Below are 26,776 nucleotides of genomic sequence, written 5' to 3'. Positions count from 1 at the left end.
GCTGAATACTACCTCTGACATGTTTACTCAAAACCTTTCTTATTCTTAGACAAACAACACTTAGGAAAATGTTTTCCACTTTTTTACACTGACAGCCTACAGCAATAGGCTGTAAAATATTGGTTTTCTTTATTTATTAATCAAACGTGTATAGCAGCTCATGTCACAAAAAGTGACTATGGGAGGTGTATAACTCTCAAATAATACAAATATAAGAACAAGAGGTGTAAAAAGTGTAACAATCCACATTAAAAGATAAATATTATGAAAACAAATATACAAACTTTAAACAAAGAGAGTGGATAAAAATGGTCACCTTAGCGATAGAGCCATCTAACCATATCTCCATTTGCCTGGGTACCCTAAACCTAATAACATAGCCAGGTCTTTAGAGACTTATAGAATGTCAAAAGGGATGGAGCTAATCTAATTTAATCTTGGAGAGAACAACCATAAGGTGAGTGCAACAGCAGGGAAGGCTCATCTCCTGGGACTCACTAAATGTAGGTCTCTAGCTGATGCAGGGGTGAAATTAAACCACCTCGGCCCATCTCTGGAGAGGTAGTAGGGACGATTTGAATTGGTAAAAAATCGCCTCTGGTTGCTATTACTATTATACCAAGTATACCAAGCCACGCCCACAGAGCCGATAGGGGAAAATTTTGAATTTCACCCCTGAACTGATGAGTAGTCCTTCTCTGCCAGGTCTGATGGGGTAGGCAGATATAACTGGGGAGATGTCATTCCTCAGATAGTCCAGTCCCATGCCATGAAGGGCTTTAAAGTTTAAAACTAGCACCTTCATTTGGATCTGGAAGCAAACTGGCAACTAATGCTGCTCATGAGACAGAGGTATGAGATGTGTTATTCTTGGAGTGCAATAATTGTCCCTGGCACTTCATTCTATACCAACTGAAGCTTTTGGATACTCTTCAAAGGCAGTCCCATATAGAGTACACTGCAGTAGCCCATTCTGGAAATGACTAGCCCATGAATAACTTTAAGCAGTTGAATGAGCAGGTGAAGTCTGAAATCTGTAAGCAGGGCCTGCCAATCCACAAATGGTGCACAAGATGATGTAATATAAACCAGGTTGGCTCTTTTATTGACATTCAAATCATGGATGAGGAAGGCCTTATTACAGACTAACCTGGTACCAGTAGCTGGAGGCCAGGACCACTGACAGTCCACTAGTAGGGCATTAGGATTGAGGTCAAAGGCCTGAATGGCAGAATTTAGCCTCCATAGAATAATTTATACATTGCCTAAAGTGTGATTTTGCTAATGAACTCCAAAATAAATCTACTCACTATACCATGGTATGGTATGTAGAATGTGAAAGGAAGGTCATAACTCTAGATACCTGGCAGGGAAGGACCAGCAGGCAGAATGCCTCCCCTGCCACTTCTAAGAATTATTTCCCAGAAGAATGGAATTTGTATGGATCACTCAATGGCTCCTGTAAATTTTTTCTCCAATCAGGAACATGACAGAGGACTGGAAAGATTTCATATAATCCTTAATCCTTCCTATTTTATCCCTTACCATTCCACATTTTTCTTGGCGATAAGTAAGCAAGAGGGAATTCTGATGTTAGATTTCCTCCCCAAAATTAAGGCCCCTTTTCCAATATCTAAGGGAGAACTCCGAGAACTCTTATTAAGTGAAATGACAAATATGACATTAAATTAAGAGTGGCCCAAAGTTTAAGTATATGAAAATGATGAGTCTATAAAGAACAATAGGAAGTACTTTATAATTTTCAGTGTCACCCCCATTCTGTTCTAGAATCTCTTATCTTTCTTAAATTCTAGATACCCTATAGAGAGAAACTTCTAAAGCGAGTTCCTATTGCTAATGAAACATTCTCTGCTTCTTCTTTGGCCTTGGTACGTTGGACAAGAAACCCTTCTGATGTACAATACTCCCAATCTCCACCAAGAGAAAGGCCATATAGCTATGCAAAGAGGAAGGAGGATCTGGATAATATGTGGTTTTCATCAGACCGTCGTTTAACAAGGTCTACAACTCAGTTGTATACACTTGACTCAGAGTATGCAATGCATAGGATTCACACTATTGTTTTAGACTTTAGCATGGTGCACTTTGTTGATTTACAAGCTTCTTGTTTATTACGGGAGGTAAGTCTCTTGTATTGTTTTAGAATTGTATTAATCTAAAATTTTGATTTAGTATATATATCATCATCTCCTTTTTTGACCCTATAATCCCTTGTGGGGTGGAGTCTGGGCAACTGGATGGAGCAGAGCAGTGGTGGGATTCAAAAACTTTTACCACCGGTTCGGTGAGCACCGTTTGCATGCGTGCACACACTTTGCATCCACGTCCGCCCCAAACACACAGTTTGCGCAAGCACAGAGGAGTTTGTGCAGGCGCAAAGGTGTTCCAATTCACCTCCTGCGAGCCTGCACTCTCCCGGTAGCTTCAGCAGCTGCCGTACGGCACTCTTCTGTGCCGCACAAAGCAGCTGCGCTTCAAAAGCAGAAGATAAAGGTGAGTATGGGAGCCTGGGCAGGCGGGCAGGCCCAACAGCGAGAGAAAACCAGTTTGGTCTCCGCTGCTCATCGCCGCTACCGGCTCGGCAGAACCAAGCCGAACCGGTAGCATACCACCACTGGAGCAGAGTGTTTACTGGACAGGTGGCCTTCCTGTCGCCAATGCAGGATTTCATTCAGCAGATAAATTCTCATTCTTCCCAGAGAGAAATACCTGCCTCTATCTAGAATCATACGCACAGCCTCCTGGTTGTGAGGCAAGAGGTCTACCTCTAGGCCACCAAACCACTCATTGATTTAGTGTATGTATGTAAGTATGTATGTATGTATGTATGTATGTATGAATTAATTAATTAATTATGTGACAGACTCTGGAATTTATAAGTGGATATCTAATAGGCAAGATCAACTACAAGCAAGAACCTCAAGGTTTTGTAAGGGCCTCAAGGCCTAGCTCTGCCAGCTGGCTTGGGGCCCCAATGGGAGAACAGCAGAGTGGAGGTGGTTGATCAAGTAATAACAGATCCCACCTCCCTCCACACTATTCACATCCATCCCATGTGTCATCTGATTTTAATATTTAGCTTTAATTTAATTTATATATGTTTTAATATACTGTATAAATACATTTTTATGACTGTTAGCCACCCAGAGTAACTCTGTGATAAGATGGAGTGGCCAATAAATTTTTTTATTTATTTATTTATTTATTTATTTAAATAAATAAATAAATAAATAAATAAATAAATGCAAGCAGCACAATCAAATATAATTAGTATATTTATTTTTTACAGTTCCTTCATCTATATATTATTTTTCTAGTAGTAAAAAGATGCTCCATCTACTTATATTTAGCCATCCAGATTTGAAGGTTTCTTTTTAAAAATATGTGGTCTAATAGTTAGTTAAATATGCATTCAGTGTTTTGAAATAATGTATTATGAATCTCAGTTAAAACAGGGTTGAAGAAACTGGATGAATAATGTGGTTTTCCAGATATATACAAAATTGATACTTTCCCAAAACCTTGTGACATCTAATTTATAAGCATAACGTTTTAAAGAGCACACATTTTGAAATGCTATAGGTAGTCTGGTGATACTGATCATGTAATTTGATCATAAAATAAATAAAAGAGAAGCATGAAAGGATTGGTTTATTTTTCTCTACCAAACAGAAGCCCCACGGTGGAATGAATTCTCATGTTTAGATATCACACAGAGTATAAAATTCTGACAGTAATATCCATGTCAGCATAAAGCAAAAAAAGTGATACATTTTATGCAGGAAGCACTCGGTACAGTCTGTCCAAATATGAGTACAGTTGTGTACCTAATGCATAATTTGATTAGCTAGTCCCGGATGGATCTATATTGATTCCTTTTTGGTTAGAAAAATATATGACCTTGACTGGGTCTTATCTACCTCAGTGAACAAGACACTAGAATCAGGACACTATGCTTTGGTTAATCCACCAACAGTATCAGTAACCCAATGCGCTGCAGGAAATCAAACACAGGAACATCCAATTCCTTCTATTATCTAGACTGGTTATGAAGCCAGTCACCTAGGCCACACAGATCTGCCTCATGTTTTCATAAAAAATAGATTTTCTTTTTAAAGTCGTACTGTCAACTTGTAAAGAATTCCTATTGTCTGTTTGTTAATGTTAAATAATGTTAAACAAACATATTCAGCACTTCACCCATACACTACCTACTTCTATTTGAACTGTCAGAAGATTTGGATATTTAGTAATCAACTGTTGTATCTTACTATCAATAAATGTTAATGATTTAATATGAGGGGTTGTTCTGTTATTATGAGATAAGATATTCTGAGATATATTTGCCAAGTGAACAAAGTTACAGCAAAAACATATTTGCCTTAGATATGTAAGATACATGCATTATTTCTGGACATCTCTTATATGACGTTGTTTACCAAAGAGGTATAAGAATTTATATAACTCTCCCAAGTATAAAGGGCATAACTAAACTCCACCAGATTTTTGGGCTGATAATCTGCAAAAGAAAACTAGATTCACCACAATAGAAATACATTTAGCTATCCAAATCCTAGCCATAGGGCTATGCTGGTTTGGAATTATAGCAGTGATTATAGCAGAATGCTGGTCCCTATGAAGCATCTTGAAGAAGCTCTTTTATTGAACTGTTTCAACCTCTGAAAGTGAAATTATTACTAATTATCACATAATGGCTTCCTTTATAGCTCTGTCATGTCTTTCAGAACATTGGAATCTCAGTCCTGATAGCTACTTGTCATCGTGAGTATAGACATAGTAATTATCTATATGCAACAATTGTGGGCTATAGCATGAACCATAAAATAAATAAAGCTTTCTTTAAAAAAAATAATAATCATACAACCGCATGTAATATTTCTGCCTTTTTATCTCACAGCCACTGTGATAAAAACTTTTGAAAGGCATGATTTCTTTGACCAATGTGTTACTAAAGCCCGGTTCTTTCCTACTCTGCATGATGCAATACTCTTTGCTGTGGAGCCAAGCCTATTGGAAGAGATGGTTCCAGTGGAAACCCAAAATCCAGCTCCTGAGGACGTGATGGCAGAAATGCAATTAAATGATGAACAGGTATACTTCAATGGAGGTTCATGATAAATGTACCGACATGATTAACACTGGAAAGCCTTCGTTTCAGCCAATGAAATATTGCTGTATTATAACTACAAGGGGCATTCTAAAGTACTCCCAGCAAAGATGATTTGCAATTCTTTTTAGTTCATCCCTGGGATTCTGCTGAGCACTTATATTGTTCTGCTACATGCTTCATGATTCAGATTTCTTCCTTGTCATTGACATAATCTTTTTCAAGGTTCTCTCTATCCCTAGATTAAATATGTCAGTGATGATTATTATAGTGCTTATCCTCCTGCTGCCAGTCCAGCGTGACACTCCGTTGTGTTCCTAGGAAAAACTCAATGCGCCTAAGAAAAGCCAATAAAAATTCTCCAACCAGAATCTTCCATGGATTTCAACACAGCTGAGATGCTCCCTGTTCAGCTAAATGTACAGAGCAGGAGTGCTTGTGCCGATTCTGTCAATCTGCCGATTTTGCCAGCCTCAATCTGAGGGTTGCACATTCAGGGAAACACTTATGCAGTAAAGAGACATCCATGTATAGTATACAAGCCTGATTATTTAATACTTCTAGAGCAGCAGTCCACAACCTCCAGGCCATAAACCGGTTCCAGTCTGTGGCCTGTTAGAAACTGGGCCACACAGCTGGAGGTGAGCAATGGGCAAGTGAACGAAACTGAAACCGTTCCCTTCTCCCAGTCCATGTAAAAATGGTCTTCCATGAAATGGGTTCCTGGTGCCAAAAAGGTTGGAGGCTATTGTGTAGAGCATCTACATGAATACAGCTAAATAGTTTCTCTTTATAGCTGCTGTGCTGAACTGAAAACATCGAGGATGAGGGCAAGAAGGAACATTACTGTGTTGTGATACATATATTGCAAAGCATTGCCTTTCCCACTTTTCCGATTTTATCTATGTACAGAACAAACGCAGGATTCATATTGCATGGGAGTAGCATAGGAGAAACTTTTCATGTAAATATCTATGGAGGTCATCCGGGTCATGGCTGTCCCAAAGGTGCTTTTTCAAGAGGCAACTGGACTTCCTGGTTTTTATTTGAAGACATTTTGCTTCTCATCCAAGAAGCTGTTTCTGCTGTGACTGGATGGTGGGGAATCCAGTCAGAGCTGAAGAAACTTCTTAGATGAGAAGCGAAATGTCTTTAAAGAAAAATCAGAAAGTCCAGTTGCCTCTTGAAAAAGCACCATGGGCACTTTTCATGTAAACTTTCTCAAGCATAATTGAACCATTGACTTTATACTTTTCCTCATAGTGATGGCCTTCTAGTTCAGCTGAAGGCTTTGATATTTATTTTTAAGTAACTAAGAACACCGATTGCCACTTTGGGCTAAATGAATAGTGTCCTTCCCTTTAAATGTTGATTTCTGTCTTAACTAGATTGAACTAATTATTTTAACTTTGCTAAATTAATCCTTTATTTTTCTGGAATCATGGCAAAGGCTCTTGTAATTTGCATATGTAAGATCCTGGTAATATTCAGTTTGGTGGATAAGAAAAATGGATATGTGAGAGTGTATGCATGCATATGTGAGAATTTCTGTATATGTAGGCATTATATATTTGTGTAACAGATAACAGATAATCAAGAGTTGGAAGGGACCTTGTAGGTCATCCAGTCCAACCCCCCACCCAAGCGGGAGACCCTACACCATTTCTGACAAATGGCAGTCCAATCTCTTCTTGAAAATCTCAAGTGATGATGCTCTGACAACTTCCGAGGGCAAGGTGTTCCATTGATTGATTGTTCTCACTCTCAGAAAGTTTCTCCTTATTTCCCGGTTAAACCTCACCTTATTCAGTTTTCATCCATTATTCCTTGTCTGGCCTACAGGCGCTTTAGAAAAAAGCTTGATCCCTTCCTCCCTGTGGCAGCCCCTCAAATATTGGAAGACCGCTATCATGTCTCCCCTGGTCCTTCTCTTCACTAGACTAGCCATGCCCAGTTCCTGTAACCTTTCTTCATTTGTGTACATTTTAGGACATAAGAAGTTACCACTCTGGGAGAAGTAAGCGATCGGAGAGGACTCAGCAGTCCACTGGAATCAGAGACGCCCCCACACCCAAAACTGTTCACAGTGAAACCTACATTGAGGAGCCCATATCTGATCTTTTCCGCACATTTTCTCTCCAGAGTGACCTAGAGGGTATGTCTCATCACCCTATTGAAACATCTCGCCTTGAGGACAATGAAGATGATCAAGAATGGGAAGGAAAGTGGAATTATTCCAGAGATATGTAAATTATGAGATCTATTCAAATTAGCTAAATAAACAATAACAAAAATATAACACAGTTAATCTGGACTATGTCCCCTGGGAGTAATATCCTAGGTTAAATCATTAGCTCCTTTTTTGTTGATATTATTGCAAAATGATGCAACATTCATATAACCAATAAATTCATTGAGAGAATATATATTTTCTTTTAAAAGAACATTTTGATTAGGCAATGAAATGTACTATAAAGCTGTAAATATGAAAATCATTTTTTATTAATTTATTAATTCCCAGGAGTTTCTTTTTACTGTGTAGGTTTTCTAGCTTCCCAAAAGAAATTTCTTACTTAACTGCATATGGTTTGAAGTTTTAATACTTTAAATAATACATTTTGGATGAATAAATGCTGCCATATTTTAGATTCCAAGTTTAAATTTCTGGTGTCTGATAAGCAAATTTGATTATTCTCCAAAGCACTACAGTTAGGTCAGCTTAAAGGAATATTACATTTTACTTTCAGATTCAGATAAGTATGCATAATACCTATTTAACACTTTCCAAAGCTATTGCAAAATTTTATGTGAGCACCTTATAAGCACATGTTTAGCATTCTTTGGAACGTGACTAGTATTGTGCTATACAGAAGGTTGATTTAACTGGGAAAGAGAGCTGTGTTCTTCCATGTGTGTATTGCTGTTAAGAATGTAAACATTACCCTGCTGGATTGGACCATCGATCCACTTACTGTTCTTATATTGGCCAATCAACTGTACAAGGAAGTCCACTGACTCACTGAAGACATTACAGATTTTCTGCTGCTTCAGCAAACAAAGGGACTCACACAGCTATAACTTTACTGTTTTTATTACTTTGGTGATGGAAGGCAGTGTAGCGTGGCTACTCTACAGTCCAACTCTAAAGCTATCCACAAAAAAATCCTTCCTGGTGCTGCTAACTGCAGAAAAAAAAATAGATTTGCTGTTTGCACTGCCATTACCTTGCAGCGCTAGACAAGACTGAAGTTCACATGTTATCAGTTATTCCCTCCTGCTTCATTCCAGGCTTTTATTGGACATGGTTTAGTGCTCTTCCAGAAGAATATATGTGTTCAGAAATAACGGAATCAACACAAGCACAAATAACAAAACTGATGGTAAGACAACTTGACCGATCATTGAATACATTCCATGCACCAATATACAATCACCCAACCCTGATCTACATATTTTAGGGGTCTTGATTATTGTTTTCTACTAGTAGATGACACTTAGAGTGAGAGAAAGCAAAGACAGGACAAGCCACCAATCAATTTCCTTTGGTTTCACATTAAAATGGTCAGGCCAGCATCAATCACTAGCATTTTGACTGTATTAGGATAAGGTATGGCCACTGGTACAAAATGTAATACTGACATACTCTTCTGCTGGCTTATGGTTTGAGAAATAACTTTGCAATGTGAATCTGGAGATTTGTGAAAACTAATTATATAAAATAGGAATTTTTATTTGTGTGTGATTCTAGATAATTGCTTATTTACTAATCCATGGTTAATTAAGCTATGGCTTAGGGTATTATATGAACTAGGCTCTGCTGAATATAAAGGTGACAATTCTTTTATTGCACATATCATATCCCATTTTCTGCATCTCAATTAAAATGAAAAATATATGAAACAATATGAAAACTACCAGTATTTAAGAAACAATTCCTGTAGGACATTGGCTACCACTTAGTATTATACTTTTGGAGAACCATACAAGGATTATATATCTAGTAATTCCTTGTTGAGAGTTTATTGAACATCACAGGTGTATTTCAAAGCTTTCTGAAAGCACATTTAACAAAATACAGTAAATGATTTCTCTGTCTCATTTTTTATTATGTTGTGATTGTTGTATGCATTACCTGACAATTGTGCCTGTAGGATTATTCCAGGGGTATCATTCATTCTTTCAGTTTAATATGAGAAACACTGCCAAGATTTTTAAACACATTTCTTAAAAAGAGTATTTAATGGACCATTGTCACTTATTTACTTTTTAATGGTAGATTTTTTCTGTCCATGGAAGCTCACAAACACAGGTCTCAATTTTATGAGAACTACTTTTTATTATTGTTCAATCATTGAAAATTTCCAAGTCTTCACAGTGTTAGAAACAGAGTTGGTCCCTTTCCAAATAAAGTTACTTAATTTTAGTAACATTGCTATGGAAGAAAAGTGTGGATGATTTCACGCAATAATTAAAGTTATATTTATATAAATCAGTGCTTCTCTAAGGCATCTTTTCAGTGCTATTTGGGAGTAAAAACAACTATTAAATGGTATGGATTCAACAGTCTTTCTTCATTCATAAAAAAGAACCTTTGATTCAGATAATGAGATAGATTATTTTTATCAATTCATCCTTATTAGCAACTTCTGTCCACATATCACATATGCTATTATGGATACCTCACAATCTCCTATAGCAAATCACAATTACAAAAGGGAAAGGAATGAGAAAACTACAATATTAATATACTTCTGGAGCAATCTAAAGTTGAATGAAACTCCATACACACATTCTTGAGAAGTTCTTATTTTCAGGAATACATGGGTGAGTGAAATTTTCAATAACTTTATGTGGATGCATACAGGTAGTTCTTGACTTATTTGAATCTAAAATTTCTGTTAAGTGAGACAATTGTTAAGTGAGTTTTGTCCTATCTTATGATCTTTCTTGCCACAGTTGTTAAATGAATCACTGCAGTTGCTAAGTTAGTAACACAGTTGTTAAGTGAATCTGGCTTCCCTATTGACTGTGCTTGCCAGAGGGTCATAAAAGGTGATTACATGACCCCGGGATACCGCAACCATCTGTGATGACCCGGGGTGTGGCACAAAGGCAACACAGTTAAATAAGCAAGGAGAGTCCCTTTATTATCTCCAACTTTGCTCCCAAAGTCCAGGTTAACTTTGGCTGGAGAAAAACTGTCTCAGGAACAGTCTTTAAGTGGAGAACAACTTGCTATACACAGCTTCCCCTTTTAACACTGTGTTCCCAGCTGTAGCTAATGAAGGGAATCAGGGCCCTTTCCTCCCCCATAAGCCACGCAACTCACATTGCTTCCTTCGCCGTTCCTCCCTGCATGTCCTAGGATGAAGGGGAGATGGACCTGGGTCTTCCTCTGAATTCCCTCTGCCTTGCTCTACCTCTCCCCTGCTCTGCCCAGCGGGACTTTGCCCTTCCCCAGTTTCTTCCACAGCCAAAGGAGCCACATTCCCACTCCCTGTCAGCTGCTCGGCCTCCCCTGAATCAGATTCTAACAGGGGCATGGCACCATCATAAATAAGTCAGTTGCCAAACATCAGAATATTGATTACGTGACCATGGGGATGCTACAACGGTCATAAGGGTGAAAACTGGTTATAAATTACTTTTTTCACTAGCATTGTAACTGTAAACAGTAAATGAACTCTTGTATGTCAAGGACTAGCTATACTATATTTTTCTAGCATAATCATTGCTTTTATGTTGCTGCCAGGCTAAGATTAAGTTTTTCTGTTCCGGCTTCTGTTTTATAAATAATTCTCAAGATAATGTAGATTATCATTATCATTATGAACATTATCATTGTTCATGATCGTGATAATGTTCATGATAAATCTTACCATCAATAAGTTTACAGTACTCCTTGACTAACAACCATTCGTTTAGTGACTTGTTCAAAGTTACAACAGCACTGAAAAAAATGACTTATGACTGGTTTCACACTTACGACTGTTTCAGCATCCCCATGGTCACATGAGCATGACTGCTGGCATCTATTTATGATGGTTGCAATGTTAGGGTGTCATGTGATCACCATCTGTAACCTTCCCAGCTGGCTTCCCACAAAAGCACCTCAATGGGGAAAACCAGATTCACCTAATAACCACGATTCACTTAATGACTGCAATGATTCATTTAACAATTGTGGCAAAAGGTCATAAAATGGAGCACAACTCACTTAACTGTTTTGTTTAGCAACTGAAATTTTGGGTTCCATTGCAGTCATAAGTCGAGGAGTAACTAGGGAATTCTGTCTGAACTGAATTTTGCTGCCTAGAAATCCTACATAGATAGCATTTCATCTCACTAAAATCAATAAGTGACTTGTAAGAAAAATAAATAAAACCTGGCCTTTCACTTTCCTTTTGGGTATTAGTTTCTGTATGATTACTTAGAAAAGGTACTATGCAAGAAACAAATACTTATATTTATGGAATGGAAGGTAGCTCAGGTAATCTAAATGTATTTATCTGTGAGCAATATGAAGACCTACAACAATGATCCAAAAACAAATACAAAAATGTGTGTGCTTTAAAAAAATAATCAGAGTTCCATTTTTTTCTTCAGAATGAGCTGCCTCACAAGTTCGATGATGTAAGGTTTTATTTCCTCAACAGTGACAGTAGAGTCCCAAGCATTTACCACTTTCCCATCTGGATCTACCAGATATTTCCAGAAGTTCCAAGTTGGCTCTTTTCCAGTGGATTCTACATAAAAAAAGTTTAAATATCAGAGATTTTAATCATCTATAATTTGCATATTTGCAGCCTTAAAATACATGTAAGATTAAATAAGAATATCCAAAGGAAAACTAATATTAAATATTATAGAAATAAAGATTAACCCAGATCTTACAAGAGTTCATTTTTGGTTTGGAAGAAAAAAGTGCTTAATGCTCAAATGCTTCAACAAAATGGAACATTTCGGCAAAAAGAACCTTACAACTGCATTGATCACACATTTAATTATTTTTTAAATTAAAATCATTTTGTTTCCAATTGGTAATCTTTAGATGTATTGGATTACAATTTCCACCATCACTAGCAAACATGACCAATAGGCATATTTTTCTTTAATCCCTTATCCCTTTTCTCTATTTCTCTCCCTTGCACCTCATTTTTTTTATTTTCTTTTTCCCTTCTCTCTCTCTCTCTCTCTCTCTCTCTCTCTCTCTCTCTCTCTCTCTCTCTCTCTCTCATATTAAAGCAATAACAAATGCTTTGAAAAAGATTTGTGCTTGCTATAGTTTTTTCAAGGCACATTATATTGAGTTACATGCAATTCAGGAATATGGTAACTATGAGGTAAAGTATAAGGTAACTAAATTTTGCTGAAATCCTACTAAAAGTAGTAACCAAAACAAATCAAAACATCAATTTATTTTACTATATAAACTTAAAAGAAGCAAAGAAATTATTGTTGAATTCATGGTAATCCCTGAATCTCTCAAAAGTAAGCTATCACTGATAGCGATCATAAACCCGTCTACAGTTTATAGGGAATAACAATAAAGTTAGTATTTTCAGCTGTTTCAATCTATTTTAATACTCACCAATTAAAAATTTAAAGGCTGGATTTGCTCCGATGCCCTTCACTGCTATCTTGCTGAACATAGGAAATGTAACACTATATGTTTGTTGGACAAACCTCTCAATTTCATTATTACTGTTGGGTTCTTGCTGTCCAAACTGATTGCAGGGAAATGCTAGCACATTAAAATGATAAGAACCAATCTCTCTCTGCAACTGTTGTAAGGCTTTGTAGTGACTGTCGGTATACCCACATTCACTTGCAACATTGACAACTAATGATACCTAATGGAAGGAATAACAAAAGTACAAGTTATAATACATCCTGCATTTTACTTTCAGAAGTATAGCATGCTTTACTTCCTATATATCCCATTTTCAGAAATGGAGCATTTTGAGAAGAATATTTTGCTTTTAGACTTTGCTTTCATAATTAATATAATACATATATGGGTAGACAGTTGGTGCAGTGGTCAAGGCATCAGTTAGAAACCAGGAGACCATGACTTTAAATCGCATCTTAGGCACAAAGCCAGCTGGGTGACCTTGGGCCAGTTACTTTCTTTCAGCCCTAAGGAGACAATGGCAAACCACTTCTGAAAAACCTTGCCAAGAAAACTGCATGAACTTGTCCAGGCAGTCTGAGATACAATTGAACAGAAGAAAAAATAATAATACATACACACTGATAAAGTAAATAACTAAATCCTTTTGAGACCCATGTCAGTTTGAAATTAGGTATGTTTGCAATTATTTTTCCCCTCTCTTCACTAATAGAACACATTAGCCATTGGTCTGTGGACAAATGTCTTATAAAATGTGCAGTCGTCTGATAAATCTTTTACTGTACAATCCAGTTTTATTCTTGAAGTTAAGCTGAGGATACCTGTATGGAAATCAGAGGCATTGGTGGAGGAGAGAAAAAATATTACTGCCTTGCCTCCTTGAATGTGTATGTGATAGAAATAGATTACACATATGCATAAGAGGGGCCGGGTTTTACATGCTTGTGATTGCCATCTTGATATTTTTTGACCTTTCATGGATGCCCATGATTTGTTGTGATCACATTTTGGTGTATTGGTGATAAATTTTTAAATAAATAGATATTTTAATAGGGCAACAGTGAAAAATGGTTGCAAATTGTTCAAAATTCTGTAATAGGTAGGTAATGAAGAATCATATCTGAGTAGATAATAACAGAATAACAGAGTTGGAAGGGACTTCGGAAGACTTCTAGTCCAACCTTCCTTGCTCAAGTAGGAAACCCTATACCATTTCAGGCAAATGTTTGTCCAATCTGTTCTTAAAAATCTCCAGCGTTGCAGCACCCACAACATCTGGAAAAAAACTCATTCCACTAATTAATTGTTCTAACTGCCAGGAAATTTCTCCTTATCCTAGGCTGGTTCTCTCCTTGATTAGTTTTCATCCATTGCTTCTTGTCCTGCCTATTCTTTGGAGAATAGATTGACCCCTGACTTCCGTGTGGCAGCCCCTCAAGTTTTGGAACACTGCTATCTTGTCACCCCTATAATTTGGTATGCCACTGCAATCCATAAAATGAAACATGGATTTTTTAAAGCTATTCAGCTTTTTAAAAGTCACTAGGGCTGTGCCTTTTGAAAAATCATCTATCTATCTATCTATCTATCTATCTATCTATCTATCTATCTATCTATCTATCTATCATCTATCTATCTATCTATCTATCTATCTATCTATCCATCCATCCATCTATCTATCTATCTATTCCAGACATTATCCTTTTCTCCCCACAAAACAACCCTGCCTGGTATTCTGAGATATGAGAGAAATTGAAAGGAGTTCTGAAAGGAAGAATAGGGAAAACATTAAAAAAGATAAAAAGATTGATTCCAGGACAATTTCTTTTGTATCAAAGGAGGTGCTAAAAGTACTGTCAGCTGTAATTGCCATATTTATTGTCCCCCCCTTTAAATGTTGATCGTATAAACAACTGCGCTTAAATTCTAATTATGTAATCAAATTTGCAGGTAGGTGAATATTTAACTTTATGTAATGTAAAGGTGGTGTCAATTTCTGTTCAGTGTAAGGTTTCATTGAAACATATAATCAGGGGACAACTACATTTTTATATACAACTGCATCGTGCAATTAATTACCTGTGATGAATTTCATATGCCATAGAGGTTGTGAGGGGAGACAGAACATTTTCTATGCTAGAATCATTAGTGTTTTACTGTGCTTTTCCAAATGACCACTGAAGCTTTTAACTACTAATCTAACTAGAGGTAATACCAAAACCTACAACAGCAATAACAACTTTATTTATAGTCAGACACAAGTAAATAAGAATTCCATTTTGCCATTAAGTCTATATTTGAATGGCTTTAATATATCAAATAACAACCTTCTTCAGCCATCTGTTTTTCAGATATATTATTGTAATTATTTTTCACATGGCCAAAGGAAAATCACCTGATGTCAGATTTGGTCATTAGCAAAGAAAAGACAGACAAAAACCAGACATTTTGCTCAAAAAATCAGGCTGTGCAGTAAGTAGCAAAGTTTGGGTGAGAGAAAGGTTGAATTTATGAGTCATTGAATTTTATGAAACTGTTTTAGATAAAATGAAGTTGGATTCTTTTGTAATGCCTTCCTCTACAATCGGGCTGTTAAACTTGTGGCTCATGGGCCACATGCATCACGTGCTGGCCACACCCACGCCTGGTTTAGCGAAGGGGGGAAAAAGGTCATGATACACATGATGATGCTGTGACGATGCAAGTTTGACACCCCTGCTCTGCAAGAAAGATTCCTTATCAGAAGTTCCTGGATTCTTGTGTGCTAATGAATTGTTCCCAATTCAGCATGCCGGGGATAACTCTGCCAGATACATGTAGTCTTCGACTTACAACAGTTCATCTACTGACCATTCAAAGTTACAACGGCAGTGAAAAAAGTGATTTCTGACTTTTTTTCACAGGACCACTGCAGAATCCCCATGGACACATGATCAAAATTCAGATGCTTGGCAACTGGCTCATACTTATGACAGTTGCAATGCCCCAGGATCATGTGATCCCATTTTGCAACTTTCTGACAAGCAAAGTCAATGGGGAAGCCAGATTCACTTAACAACTGTGTTACTAATTTAACAACTACAGTGATTCATTTAATAGCTGTGGCAAGAAAAGTCATAAAATGTGACATTCACTTAACGAATGTTTCACTTAGCAACAGCGATGTTGGGTTCAATTGTGGTCATTAAATCAATGACTACCTGGATTAGGAAGGTTGCTGTATGGCTAACCAGAGCTTGTTAAGGACCAGCTACTGTACTGGATGATAAATATGGAAAATCTATGCTTTAATAAGCTATCAAATTTTGAATGTAGAATTGTCTCTATATTTTAATTCTTTTCTTTTAATCTGAGAAAGACAACAACTGTGCTGACAAGAAATAATGGGATTTGTCATCCCATGATTCCTTGAGAATACTAGATTGTGGAGAGCTTAGCCCTTACATGTAAGGTAACAGCTGAGAATCAAACTGTTATAAATACAGTACGCTCAACTCAGGAAAACTGAATGTGAATCACGTTTGCCATCTAGTGGACCCTATAACTCCTCCTGCATTTTACTTCCAACATCTTGGAAGTGGTACATTAAATGTGTGCATCAAAACAAGTTGATAATGAAACAAAATACTATAAGAGTAGCTTTTGGAGAGATGTGGAGCATGTAAGTTAGATAGATAGAGTACTAGACATACATAGTAGTACTATATAAGTACTATACTATATATGCATAGCAACGAATTTGCTACATTCAGTGAATTTATTTATTTTCCATCTTTATTAATTTTATAAATAACTCAAGGTGGCAAAGATATCCAACACACTTTCCTGCTCCTATTTTCCCCACAACAACCCTGAGAGGTGAGTTGGGCTGAGACTGACTAGTCCAAGGTCACTAAGCTGGTTTTCATGGCCAAGGTGAGATTTGAACTTTCAGTCTCTCGCTTTCTAGCTTGCTGTCTTAACCACTAGCTCAAACTGGCTATATTACCAAGCATTCGGATCACTTGAATTATCTCTGTAGATCTATGATAAAACTGGAAGAAATTATCAGAGCATATAATATTGGAAAATATAGTAGCTGGTATCAGATATGGAATTCTATTTTGGAAGTAGCTTTGAAATGATTACACACAGACACGAACACTTTTAAGCATACTTTCAAATATTTGTTTATTTTTATTTTTCACATTTTTTTGAACCACTGATCTCTTTCAGAGATGGTTTCATTAGGCAATTGCTGATTATACTAATGACTTTATGAAAAAATGATAATTTTGGCATAATTTTTGTATTTCTTCTTTATGGAAGAAAAAATGGAATAACTATATTAATACTAGGAAGCTGCTTTCTGGGAGGCTTAGCCAAGTACTTTGCAGTTCAGTGGGTAACTTGTAGGTCTTGTGAGGATAAAACTAAGGATTGACTGTGGTTAATGCTACTTTGCACACTTTAGAAGAAATACTGTATGTGATATAACAAATTCATTACAAGTGTTTGTAAATGTTATCCTCCTGGATGGTGAGAAATGTAAAAAGTATAATGGCATAAACCAAATATTCTAAAGAAGTCTATTAAAGTACACGTAACCTTTGTTGACAATGAAAATACTTTAGGTTGATCCTAAAAGGCTTCAAGACAGAGTAAACAAACTAGCAGTTAATACCCCACAGACTATTTGCTAAATAAAAGAGCAGTGAAGACCTTGGAAATATATTCAGATGTGGGAATATGTCTATAGCTACGAAGATTAGATCAATGGTTTTCCTTTTGACAATATGGAAGAACAACACTGAAGAAGATAGAAAAAGTGTTGATATATTTGAATTGGAGTTGGAGAAGACTCCTGAGAATATATTTACACTATTTACACATACAGTTCTGTTGTGGGAAAGATAAGAGGAGGAAGGAGCATTAGATACAGTACATTCACTGCCTTGAGTTGTTTATAAAAATAATAAAGGGTATAAATAAAATAAAAATATGCTATAGTGCTTAGCTGAGACCAACCAAGATCATTCATTTTACTACCTAGCTAGACAAAGAAATCTACTAGGGAGCTGATAAAATAAAAATTGTCTAAATGATAAATAGGAAAATACTTTGGAATATATTTGGAAAGTAGTGAATCCTGTCCCAATGCATTTTTCATAACCAGCAAGAGCTGAATGCTTAATCTTGGTTAGAATAAAGAACCAGTTTTATATCAGAGCATCCAAGTTTTGTATCTGTATGCATCAATGTCTGGATAAAAGATTTTTATTTGTAGATTGCCAAGATATAGTACAATGTTCTTTCTGTGAGTTTCCCAAAGCACCCAAAATTAGTACCCAAAAGCATCTCATTGTCACTATTTTTTTCTCCATAGGAACTTCTTAATGTGTGTGTGTGTGCACATGTGTGCACATGTGTGTATGGGGGAAAGGAAGGAAGGAAGGAAGGGAAAAACAGCATCCTGATTTGATTTACTCTTACAGTAAATTTACTTTTAATGAGTTACAATAGGATTTATATGCACTGTCCTAATTAAGTTCTTAATTAGGTCTCAATTTAAAATTAAAATTACATACTGTAGAAGATGAGAATGTTTTTTAATTGTTTTCTATTTTTTCTATTTTCTTCTCCTTTTTTTCTTTTCTTTCATTTGTGTATGTGTTGTTGGTTTGTTTTAATTGTAAAATCAATAAAATTTATTTATTAAAAAAAATTAAAATTAAGGCATTGGAATATTTATTTACCTATCTGGTTTCAGATTTTAAATAAAGATATTATCATCACCAGTTTATATCAGTAATTAAGAGCTTCAGCAAGCAATAATGAATAAATTTTAATATAGATCAGTATGCATTATGGTAAACTATACAGGATTACTTACATATCTGCCTGCATTTGGAACCATGCTTCTCTATGCAATTCATTACAAGTGATACCATTTCAAATGAAATATTTGTGCTTTCCATATTACTCTTAAATCTCTCACTAGACGTTCAGTATGTTAAATAGTTTTCAGACAGAAGGTTTTATCTCATGTGCTTTTTAATAATTATATGTATCAGATATGTTTCTTACCTGCTATATGATAAAAACCTCTGAACCTTTAGTTAAGTTCGCATCTCTAGAAACAGACCATCAAGTTCAATTTCTGAGTTCTAAAATATTAATTCTAAATGATTTACTTTATCTGAATTTTCTTCAGACTAACTTTCTACATGACAGAAACATCCAATGTTAAAACTCAAGTGAATTTTAATACTTTATTATCTTTTGTTTTGTTTAAGGAATCCGACTCCGATGTTGGAGCGGTCTTTGTAGGATGATACCTATTCTGTCTTCCTCCATCCCGGTTAATCAACCGTTTGTGTTGTATTAAAGGCGGCAAATGGTTTGCAGAGTCGTTTGGTAAATCATTAAAAAAAAACAACACCATTACGAGTAGATCCCAAACCCACGCCTTTATCTCGCTTATTCAGAAACATGCTCATATTAAGCAGGGAGTTCAGCCCGCCTGCCACGTAGACGCGGGATCGTCTGTGCACAAAAAGCAAACTCCGCGCACCATAGGCAGAAGAAGAAGAGGGGAAAGATCCGACTGTAAACTTTTTTTTTTTAATACGGCGTTACAGAACCGTAGGCGCAAAGTCGCAGACAACCGGGAGCCCCATCAAGGGCATCCATCCCGCAAACCCTCCCAGCCAGATCAGTGCGCCTTCTTCCTTTTTCCCCGTCCGTCATGCAGGCATGCCGAGATGACTTGCTGGTTAGTTGGTGGCGGCAGATAGGTGGCTCTCTCTCCTCCGCAGACTTACCGAGCCTCTGTATTTGTCCAGGGAGACTAGTTTACCCCTGATGTTGACCACTTTAAACGAGTAAAAATTGTCCTCTTTCTGTTCCGAGGCGGAAAAGACCAAGAACAGCAGGGCTCCTACGACGATCAGCATGGCTAGAGGGAGAAGAAAAATTTTTGGGAAGGAAGAACCAATTTTGGGCTCCGCGGTGTCCTCGGGATCTAACATACCGCACAGCTTTCAATTGACGTCCTCCCTACCGCAAAGCATTGCGGGAAGGAAGCTACGGCTGGAATGAAGGAATGAAGGAATAAATAAAGGAAGTTTTTCTATAAAGGTAACGGATTCAATCTTCTCGAACGAGAAGTTCGTCTGTCAAGGACCTGGACGTTGTAAAGGAAAAAAATGCAAAATTCCTCGCAAAGCATTTCTTTCACAATATTAGTTGAAAATGCATGAAATGCTGTAGAAGCAATTGAGTGTTCAGCACTCGTTATTGAGCAAAAGTGTTGAACAAAGATGGGAGAGTTCCTTAGAAACTTTGCTTTATGATTTTCAGCTAAATTGATACAGGCCATGATCAGCCAAACCATGGTTTATCATCCTGAGACAGTAGTCCTATACTTTCAAACACTAGGTGCCTGTCTTATATAACATTATATCCAGTTCACTTTAACCATCAAGGATTGATGCTAATTAATAAGAAATAAAATAAATGGAATATCTCTGCTACTTCATTGATTCATACATTCACATAAATCTGCAGGTTCAGAATAGGCTTAACAAAAGCAAAAACCTTTATATTTAGAAAAGATCCATTGCAATGTATTGGACATAAATTAATACATGCCTATTGAGTGTATGTCTAACTTTAAATCCAGCCAAGCAAAACTGGACAGTATTGCACAATGCAATATTACTATTTTTGTTATTCTTTGTTTCTTCCTGCATTTCCATGGAAATGTATGTCTCTGGTTTTTGTTCCGCTTTTGCTATGTGCTTTAGTCAAAAGGATTAGAGAAATGCCCCAGACTTTTCTGTCACCAATTTAAATGCAAATAAAAGTCATACTATATTATGAAATACATTCTTTTGATCAATATAAAGAACTAATTCAAATTTCAGTAAGATTCTCAGTTCAGAGATTATCTAACCAATTCTCCGCCAACATGATGAGTTGCATATTTACATGATGTTCAGAGTCAACTAGTGTCGTAATGATCATCAGCAGTTCTCTAGATTCTGCCTGAGATTTACATTGGAAGACAAGTTTTCATTTATCTTTAGGATGAATGTCTAATACTGGTAGTAGCCAGTGGGATGAAGTGCAGCAGTTGTAAAGTTTTTCAGATTCAGTTACTGTGACAACCTTAAAGGAAATAGTAGATGGGCAAATATTTATCTGGTTTCTCTTCCATTTTTCTCCTGCATATTTTCTTCCTGATTTTCTGTTTCTTTCACATCAAGTTTGTATTTTAAACAAAAAAGGAAGATAAGTCCTTAAAATCCAGCTACTCTAAAGATCAGTAGTATTATGTTAAATGATCACCAATCTATTTAATATGGTTTTATCTATATTTCTTTTAAGAAATGGGTGAAGTATAAATACTTCTTTCCATCTTTTTCTATATAACAATATTGCAGAGTAGATGAGGCTGGAAGTGTAATTGACTACAATATCCAGTGGTGATTTCAATATGTATTTTTAATTATTTAATTTATATAGCTGCCCAATTAATGTGCAACTTGGGACCCTGTATAGAAGTAAAAATAGCAAACAATGATGAAACATTAAATATAATAAAACATATTGCACCAAGAGACAACATCAAACAACTAAAAATAATCAAAATCAATGAAAAGACTGACAAAGTTTAGACAAATCAGCAATCAACAGGCATATGGAGATAAACATCTACATACCATTCAAAAGAGACAATAAAAAAACCAAAAAGGAAACAAAAAGACCACACCTCCTCATTAACAATCAACGCCTAGATGAGCAGACACTAAAACCAAGATTAACACTGAACCAATAATCAAGTAAATAATACCACCCGCTCAATCAAGGAACTATCAACTCAGACAAACAAGCTAACAATAAACAGCCAAAAAGAACCACCAATAATGTTTCATCAATATTGGCAGGGCAAGCCAGTAGTATATAAAAACAGAGCAACCCCCAATCCCTTTTAACACTGATGACTTTATCTAATTTGCAGATGTTTCTTCTGCAAGAAAACAACCAAGCTCAAGGGGCACCAAGGACTCTATAATCAAAATTGCCATAAAACCTCCTGATCCCATGCTTGGGGGGAAAATCCGATCTTCAGAGCCTTCCAAAAAGTAGGCAGGTTTGAAGCCATCCAAATCTTGGGGAAAATACTGTTCCACAAGGACAACTGTTGCAAAAGAAAAACTGGCTGCAGGATCAAACAGATCACACTGCTTAAATGATAGGGCAGAGCATACTCACCCCGTCAGTTCACATTAAGTTTGTCAGAAATAATCAGAGATAGGAAATCTCAAATGTAATCAGGCCCTGTACCAGGAAAGGTAACAATCAGTATCTTGAATTGTACTTGGAAGCTTATTGGCAAGGAGTACACTCATGAAGCTGCAACTACATGGGCATCCGTAACTATTCACATTGCTACCCTTTGGACTACTAGTGGAACTTTCTAGTAGTCTTTTAAGAGCAGCCCTATATAAAAAAAGCACATTGTAGTACATTAATCCAGACAAGAGTTATGTCTTCTTTAGGACATTATTTCTGTTTCTTTTTACATTTGGTATCTCCCTAGTTAAAATGTGGCATTTAAAGGGGAGGGGTTTGTTCATAATTGTGCAATTAGCTAAAATTAAAATTACCTGCTGGTAAACTACCTCCCTTACTTCAGAGGAAAGTGGGATTATGATTGAAAATGGCAAATCCAGGGAATCTGGCAAATACAAACACTATTCCTCTTCTTCTATAATGAGCCATAGTGGTTAGAATGCAGAATTGCAAGCTAACTCTGCCCACAGACAGGAATTCAATCCTGACCAGCTCAAGATTCTCTCACCCTTCATCCCTCTGAGCTTGGTAAAATGAGGACCCAGATAGTTAGGGGCAATAAACTGGCATTTGTAAATAAGTCTAGGTGTTATTACTAGCACTATAAATGAAAAGAGAAAGACAGCCGTCTTCTCATCTACCTTGTTGGAAACCAACAAAGATGGTAAAGAGGATACAATGAAAAAAACAGTGGAAATAAAGTGCTAATGGTGGTGGCAGATGCTAGTGAACAGAGGGAGCAGGCTTGCTTCTTCCTCCTGACAATCCCAAGGCACATTTCTGATCACACTTACTGCTGGTCACCTGATTGCATTTGGTCATTAGGGGACAGTAAACCCCAGCATGCGGCAGTGTTAGTGGATGGTACGAATACAAATATTATGGCAAGAAATGTTAGTCTGGAGTCAAGTAGTGCTAAAGTTGATAAATGATATGTTGAAGGTTATCATACTGAAGGTCTCTACCTTAGTTTGAATGATCATGTTGATTACTGACGCATACAATCAAGCCAACATCAACACTTCTATATTGCTTCTTAGAAGTTGAATTCCTTGGAATTTACAGTAATCAAAATAGAGTTAATCCATTTCAGATACTTGAAACATACTGCCATTTGGATATGCTGTAGCTACAATATCAGCCACATTTGTGTTTAAAGTATCTAAAGGCCCCTCACATTCTGACCTGACAGAATCACCATATGTTGCCTCTCTTTTCATGGGTTTATTCTGACATCAGACCAAGACTGGCCTGAACTGCTACTGATCTCTCTTCTCCATTTCTAGTGCAATACTATAATGTCATTATTCTGACATGCACTCTAAACAAATCTATTACGTATTTCACATCTGCATTTTTTTTTTTAAAAAAGCTCTTCATCCAGCATTACATGAATGTTGGAAAAATAACTCTCCCCTTTCATGCATATTTTAATGAATCTGCTTTTATGACTGTTTTGTACCATTTTGAATTATTTCAGGCATTATTTTATTATGTAATTTATGGGTGTATTTTTATTTTAAACTTCTTAAGGTGCTTTAATACATGAAGCCATATATAAATAAGAAAAATCTTGGAGTATGTACTGTATTCGTTGTTGCACCGTACTTGTTATATCTCACTTAACCAATAATGGGCAGGGAGAGTAATCTTCACGGGAGATATGTTTATGTTAACGATTATGGGAAATGTATTCCAGTGGTTTCTTGGCTACATGTTTCTAAAACAGTAGGTAGATAATGGTGCTTTCTTTTTACAAAGCAACAACAACCACAAGGCATTGATTCCAGCTTTTATTATATCGACATTTTCCTTCGCCCTTTCCGTGGCGCTAGAAGTGACCACGAAGGCAAATAAACCAGGAGAGCAAATTAAAACTGTGGGCCGACGGGAGAGCCGCGGACGCCCTCGCGCAGAGGGGCGAAATAGAAGCGGTCGCTCCGGCTAGTAGGAGCTCCTGGCTCGGCGGGGGGTGGTGTTGTTGTTTTGGAGGCCTCCCGGGTTGGAAAGACAATTTCACCCCTTGAGGGAGGAGGAGGAGTCTCCCCTTTTGTAGTTTGGGGAACCGCCTAACTGTCTCGGCCCCGAGGTAGCCCGGCAGAAGGCAGCCACCGCCGCTTCCCCTTCCTTCTCTCTCTCTCTCTCTCTCTCTTTCTCACTCAGTCCCGGTGTTCCCGTCCTTTCCCCTCCCCCACAATGCAGTGCGCGCCGCGGCTGACATGGCGGCCGGCCCAGATTGAGGCGCTCGCGTCTGGGCCTCCAACTGCCGGAGCAAGACATGGAGTGGGACGCGGCTGGGACATCCCTGGGGTGACAGTCAGGTATTTGCGTCCCAGTGGGGGAGAAAGGGAGTCCGGACGATCAGACCGCTTTTGCCAAACGCTCCTGCATGGGTTGGCCCCGGCTGGGCTCTTCCCCTTCTTGGGGGTTGGAAGTAATTTTCGGAGGAGGGGTGGGGGGGGGGGAGAGAGGAAGGTACGCCGACGCTTTTTCGCCCCCCCCTCCTTTAAAGTTGTCTCTGTTCAGGGGGCCATATCCAGAGCCTCGCTCTCCTATTTCCTCATAGGTCCTCGCAACTAAGCTCTTTGGGACCTCACTTTCGTTTCCCTGCTTTTGTTTCTAGGGGCGGGGAAGGGGAAGGTTTCGAAGCAAAGGCCTGAGCGAAGCCGCCCGTGCATGCCTAGCAGAGAGTTGTTTTTGGAAGGATCCGGGTGTTGGTGGTATCGTTTGTTAATCGGAAGACCGCAGAATACTGAAAATAGCGGCTTTGGACCTGCACATGTACTTGGAGGGTTCACGGGGGGAACATTTATACGCTACAGATGGGGAAGGGGATTTTGTCTGGTGTGGCGTCTTATGAAGAGTTGCGACAGAACACTAATTTGAGAGTGCTACTTGTAGGTTTTGCGAGGAGAAAGAGCTCCTGGGACACATTCAAGGGCTTTTTCTTGTCAACTCTAGGGTTTTTTACGTGTTGATTTTAACATTTCAGGTCCCTGGAAGGGCCTTAGCAGAGCAGAATAGAAACTAATGGAATCTATAAAGGCTTTCATGAACAAAAATCAGACACCTCCCCTCCCCCCATGAGTCTATTGTGTAAAATACGGATTGTACATTATATTTAGAGTTGTCGATGTGTGAAGGTTTCTGGCTTTCTGCCATAGCCTTACATTGTTTTCTCTTTGAATATTCTGGTAATAAAAAGTTTTCCTGTCTTCAACTGGTTACAAGGCTAATTATCTGCATTTTGCCAACAGGAAAACTGAGGCATCCCACTTCACCAAATGTTACAAATTTACCTCCTGCCTGCTTTGTACACCACAAAAACACTAGGTAAGGAGTCATGACTCTAAATAGTACAGTTTGTGCATCTACTTGTTTTTACTGCATCAGGTGAAATAGCAATGGCCAATTTCACAGTCAGTCCGTTTTTTAAAAAACCAAAATGTTATATGGGCATGCTTTTACTTTGTGCTCTTGCTTAATGTTTAATTCACTGTAATATTTTCTTAACCATATGAAGATATGCAGAACAGTGTTAAATTGCAGAGTTTGTGTCAACACTTTCTGAGTGTTTTCATGAGTGTTTTTTTAAAGTGATATTCCAACATAGAGGTAGCAAAAAATACCTAGGCTGAACAGATCTTGATATTTTTCTGGCAGTATCTCTCTAATGTATACAGTTTATAGGAGCACACATGAGCACTTCAGTGATAAGAAAAGAAACAGTAATAATTTAAGGGTTGGTCATTTGCTAAAATAAGGATATTACTGTAACAGAAAAAAGCTTTTTAAAATTTGTAAGTGCATTTTTGACAGCAAGTAAATTGGTATCTTGCAACAAGTGTAGATTTTTTTTTACTAAAATACACAAATAGGAATAAAATATAGAACTGATGATGTTATTTTCTTTGTGTAATATTATTTGATTATATTAAGGCATGCACTAAGTGGTACATGCTGTATGACATGTCTGTATTTAGGATTTTTTTATACATCTCCAACTCTGATCATAAGAATTTAAAAAATCTATTGGATCAGGCTGAAATACAGCCTTGTGTGTCATATAATAGTTAACCAAATGCATTCAAGAAGTTCACATGTATATATGGAACTCAGTTTTTCCTAGCTGCTATTATTTTAAATATGTTGCCTATGAGTCAGACATCAAATCCAGTTATTGATAGTCCTATATTTCCTCTATTTTAAAACTAACCTTAAATTAGTAAATATCACATCCCATTAGTAGATATTACATCACAAATATTGTAATTTAATTATTCCTTGTATGAAAAGTGTTTCTTCTAAACACTGTTAAAGCTATTTCTCAATTTCAAGGTGTTAATATTTATATGCAATAAGTTCATGGCATTTGTATAATTCCAAAGACTAAAGGAATTTAAGAAGCAAAATCAGGTTAATTATGCAGCAGTGATAATATGCATGATTGTCCACTCACAGCAAGAAATCTTAGTATGCCAATTTTGAGTTGCCGTTTTTCCTATAAATGCTGTTTTTCCAAAGAAAATTAAGAAGTCATTTCAAACCCTTTACAAACTGTGTTTTTAACTGATAAGTTCAATATACCTTCTCCAAATCTCCTTGTATAGGAGACAAATTGCGTATGTTTATATTACTGCACCTTAAATAGTTGT

At 37.1% G+C, this 26,776-nt stretch overlaps 3 protein-coding genes across 5 annotated transcripts in view; 2 read left to right on the top strand and 1 right to left on the bottom strand.

Moving 5' to 3' along the window:
* The window catches only part of SLC26A8 (solute carrier family 26 member 8), a 42,550-nt gene extending 35,101 nt beyond the window's left edge, over positions 1 to 7,449 (top strand). The window contains exons 16-19 of the mRNA XM_087960278.1: positions 1,815 to 2,141; positions 4,749 to 4,803; positions 4,940 to 5,133; positions 7,139 to 7,449. Coding sequence (XP_087816404.1) covers positions 1,815 to 2,141; positions 4,749 to 4,803; positions 4,940 to 5,133; positions 7,139 to 7,399 — 837 coding nt within the window. The 3' untranslated portion in view covers positions 7,400 to 7,449. The remainder of the gene's footprint in view (positions 1 to 1,814; positions 2,142 to 4,748; positions 4,804 to 4,939; positions 5,134 to 7,138) is intronic.
* A 2,016-nt stretch (positions 7,450 to 9,465) lies between these two features.
* On the bottom strand, positions 9,466 to 19,839 carry GPX7 (glutathione peroxidase 7). 2 transcript variants are annotated; one of them, XM_087960270.1, is made up of 4 exons: positions 19,795 to 19,839; positions 19,586 to 19,719; positions 12,741 to 13,002; positions 9,466 to 11,895 (listed from the first exon to the last, which is right to left on the bottom strand). In XM_087960270.1, exons 2-4 carry the CDS (start codon positions 19,715 to 19,717, stop codon positions 11,732 to 11,734), a joined length of 558 nt encoding a protein of 185 aa, XP_087816396.1. In that variant the 5' UTR covers positions 19,718 to 19,719; positions 19,795 to 19,839; the 3' UTR covers positions 9,466 to 11,731. The 2 variants fall into 2 exon arrangements, with proteins under 2 accessions (XP_087816396.1, XP_026521450.1); XM_026665665.2 differs by having other exon boundaries at positions 19,586 to 19,827.
* A 4,176-nt stretch (positions 19,840 to 24,015) lies between these two features.
* The window catches only part of TUT4 (terminal uridylyl transferase 4), a 47,223-nt gene continuing 44,462 nt past the window's right edge, over positions 24,016 to 26,776 (top strand). Inside the window, exons 1-2 of one of the 2 annotated variants that reach the window (XM_087960267.1) lie at positions 24,016 to 24,442; positions 25,379 to 25,454. The gene's annotated coding sequence lies outside the window, so the exon portion shown is untranslated. The remainder of the gene's footprint in view (positions 24,443 to 25,378; positions 25,455 to 26,776) is intronic. The other variant, XM_087960268.1, reaches the window with a different exon arrangement.

The sequence above is a fragment of the Notechis scutatus genome, chromosome 3 (assembly GCF_049901735.1).
Source record: "Notechis scutatus isolate UNSWTSFEM ecotype Mainland chromosome 3, rNotScu1.2, whole genome shotgun sequence".
Classification (NCBI taxonomy): Eukaryota; Metazoa; Chordata; class Lepidosauria; order Squamata; family Elapidae; genus Notechis; species Notechis scutatus.
Note: the sequence above shows the minus strand (reverse complement) of the source record. Positions and strands in the feature narration are given on the sequence as shown.

Bases quoted from the DNA above. Each gene is read 5' to 3' on its own strand.
- GPX7 (XM_026665665.2), bottom strand. From the start codon at position 19,792: ATGTTAGATCCCGAGGACACCGCGGAGCCCAAAATTGGTTCTTCCTTC. The intron at 13,003-19,585 runs GTAAGTCTGCGG...TCCTTCCATTAG, and splicing joins TGGACAAATACAGAGGCTCG to GTATCATTAGTTGTCAATGT. The intron at 11,896-12,740 runs GTGAGTATTAAA...TTTTTTATGTAG, and splicing joins AGCCTTTAAATTTTTAATTG to AATCCACTGGAAAAGAGCCA.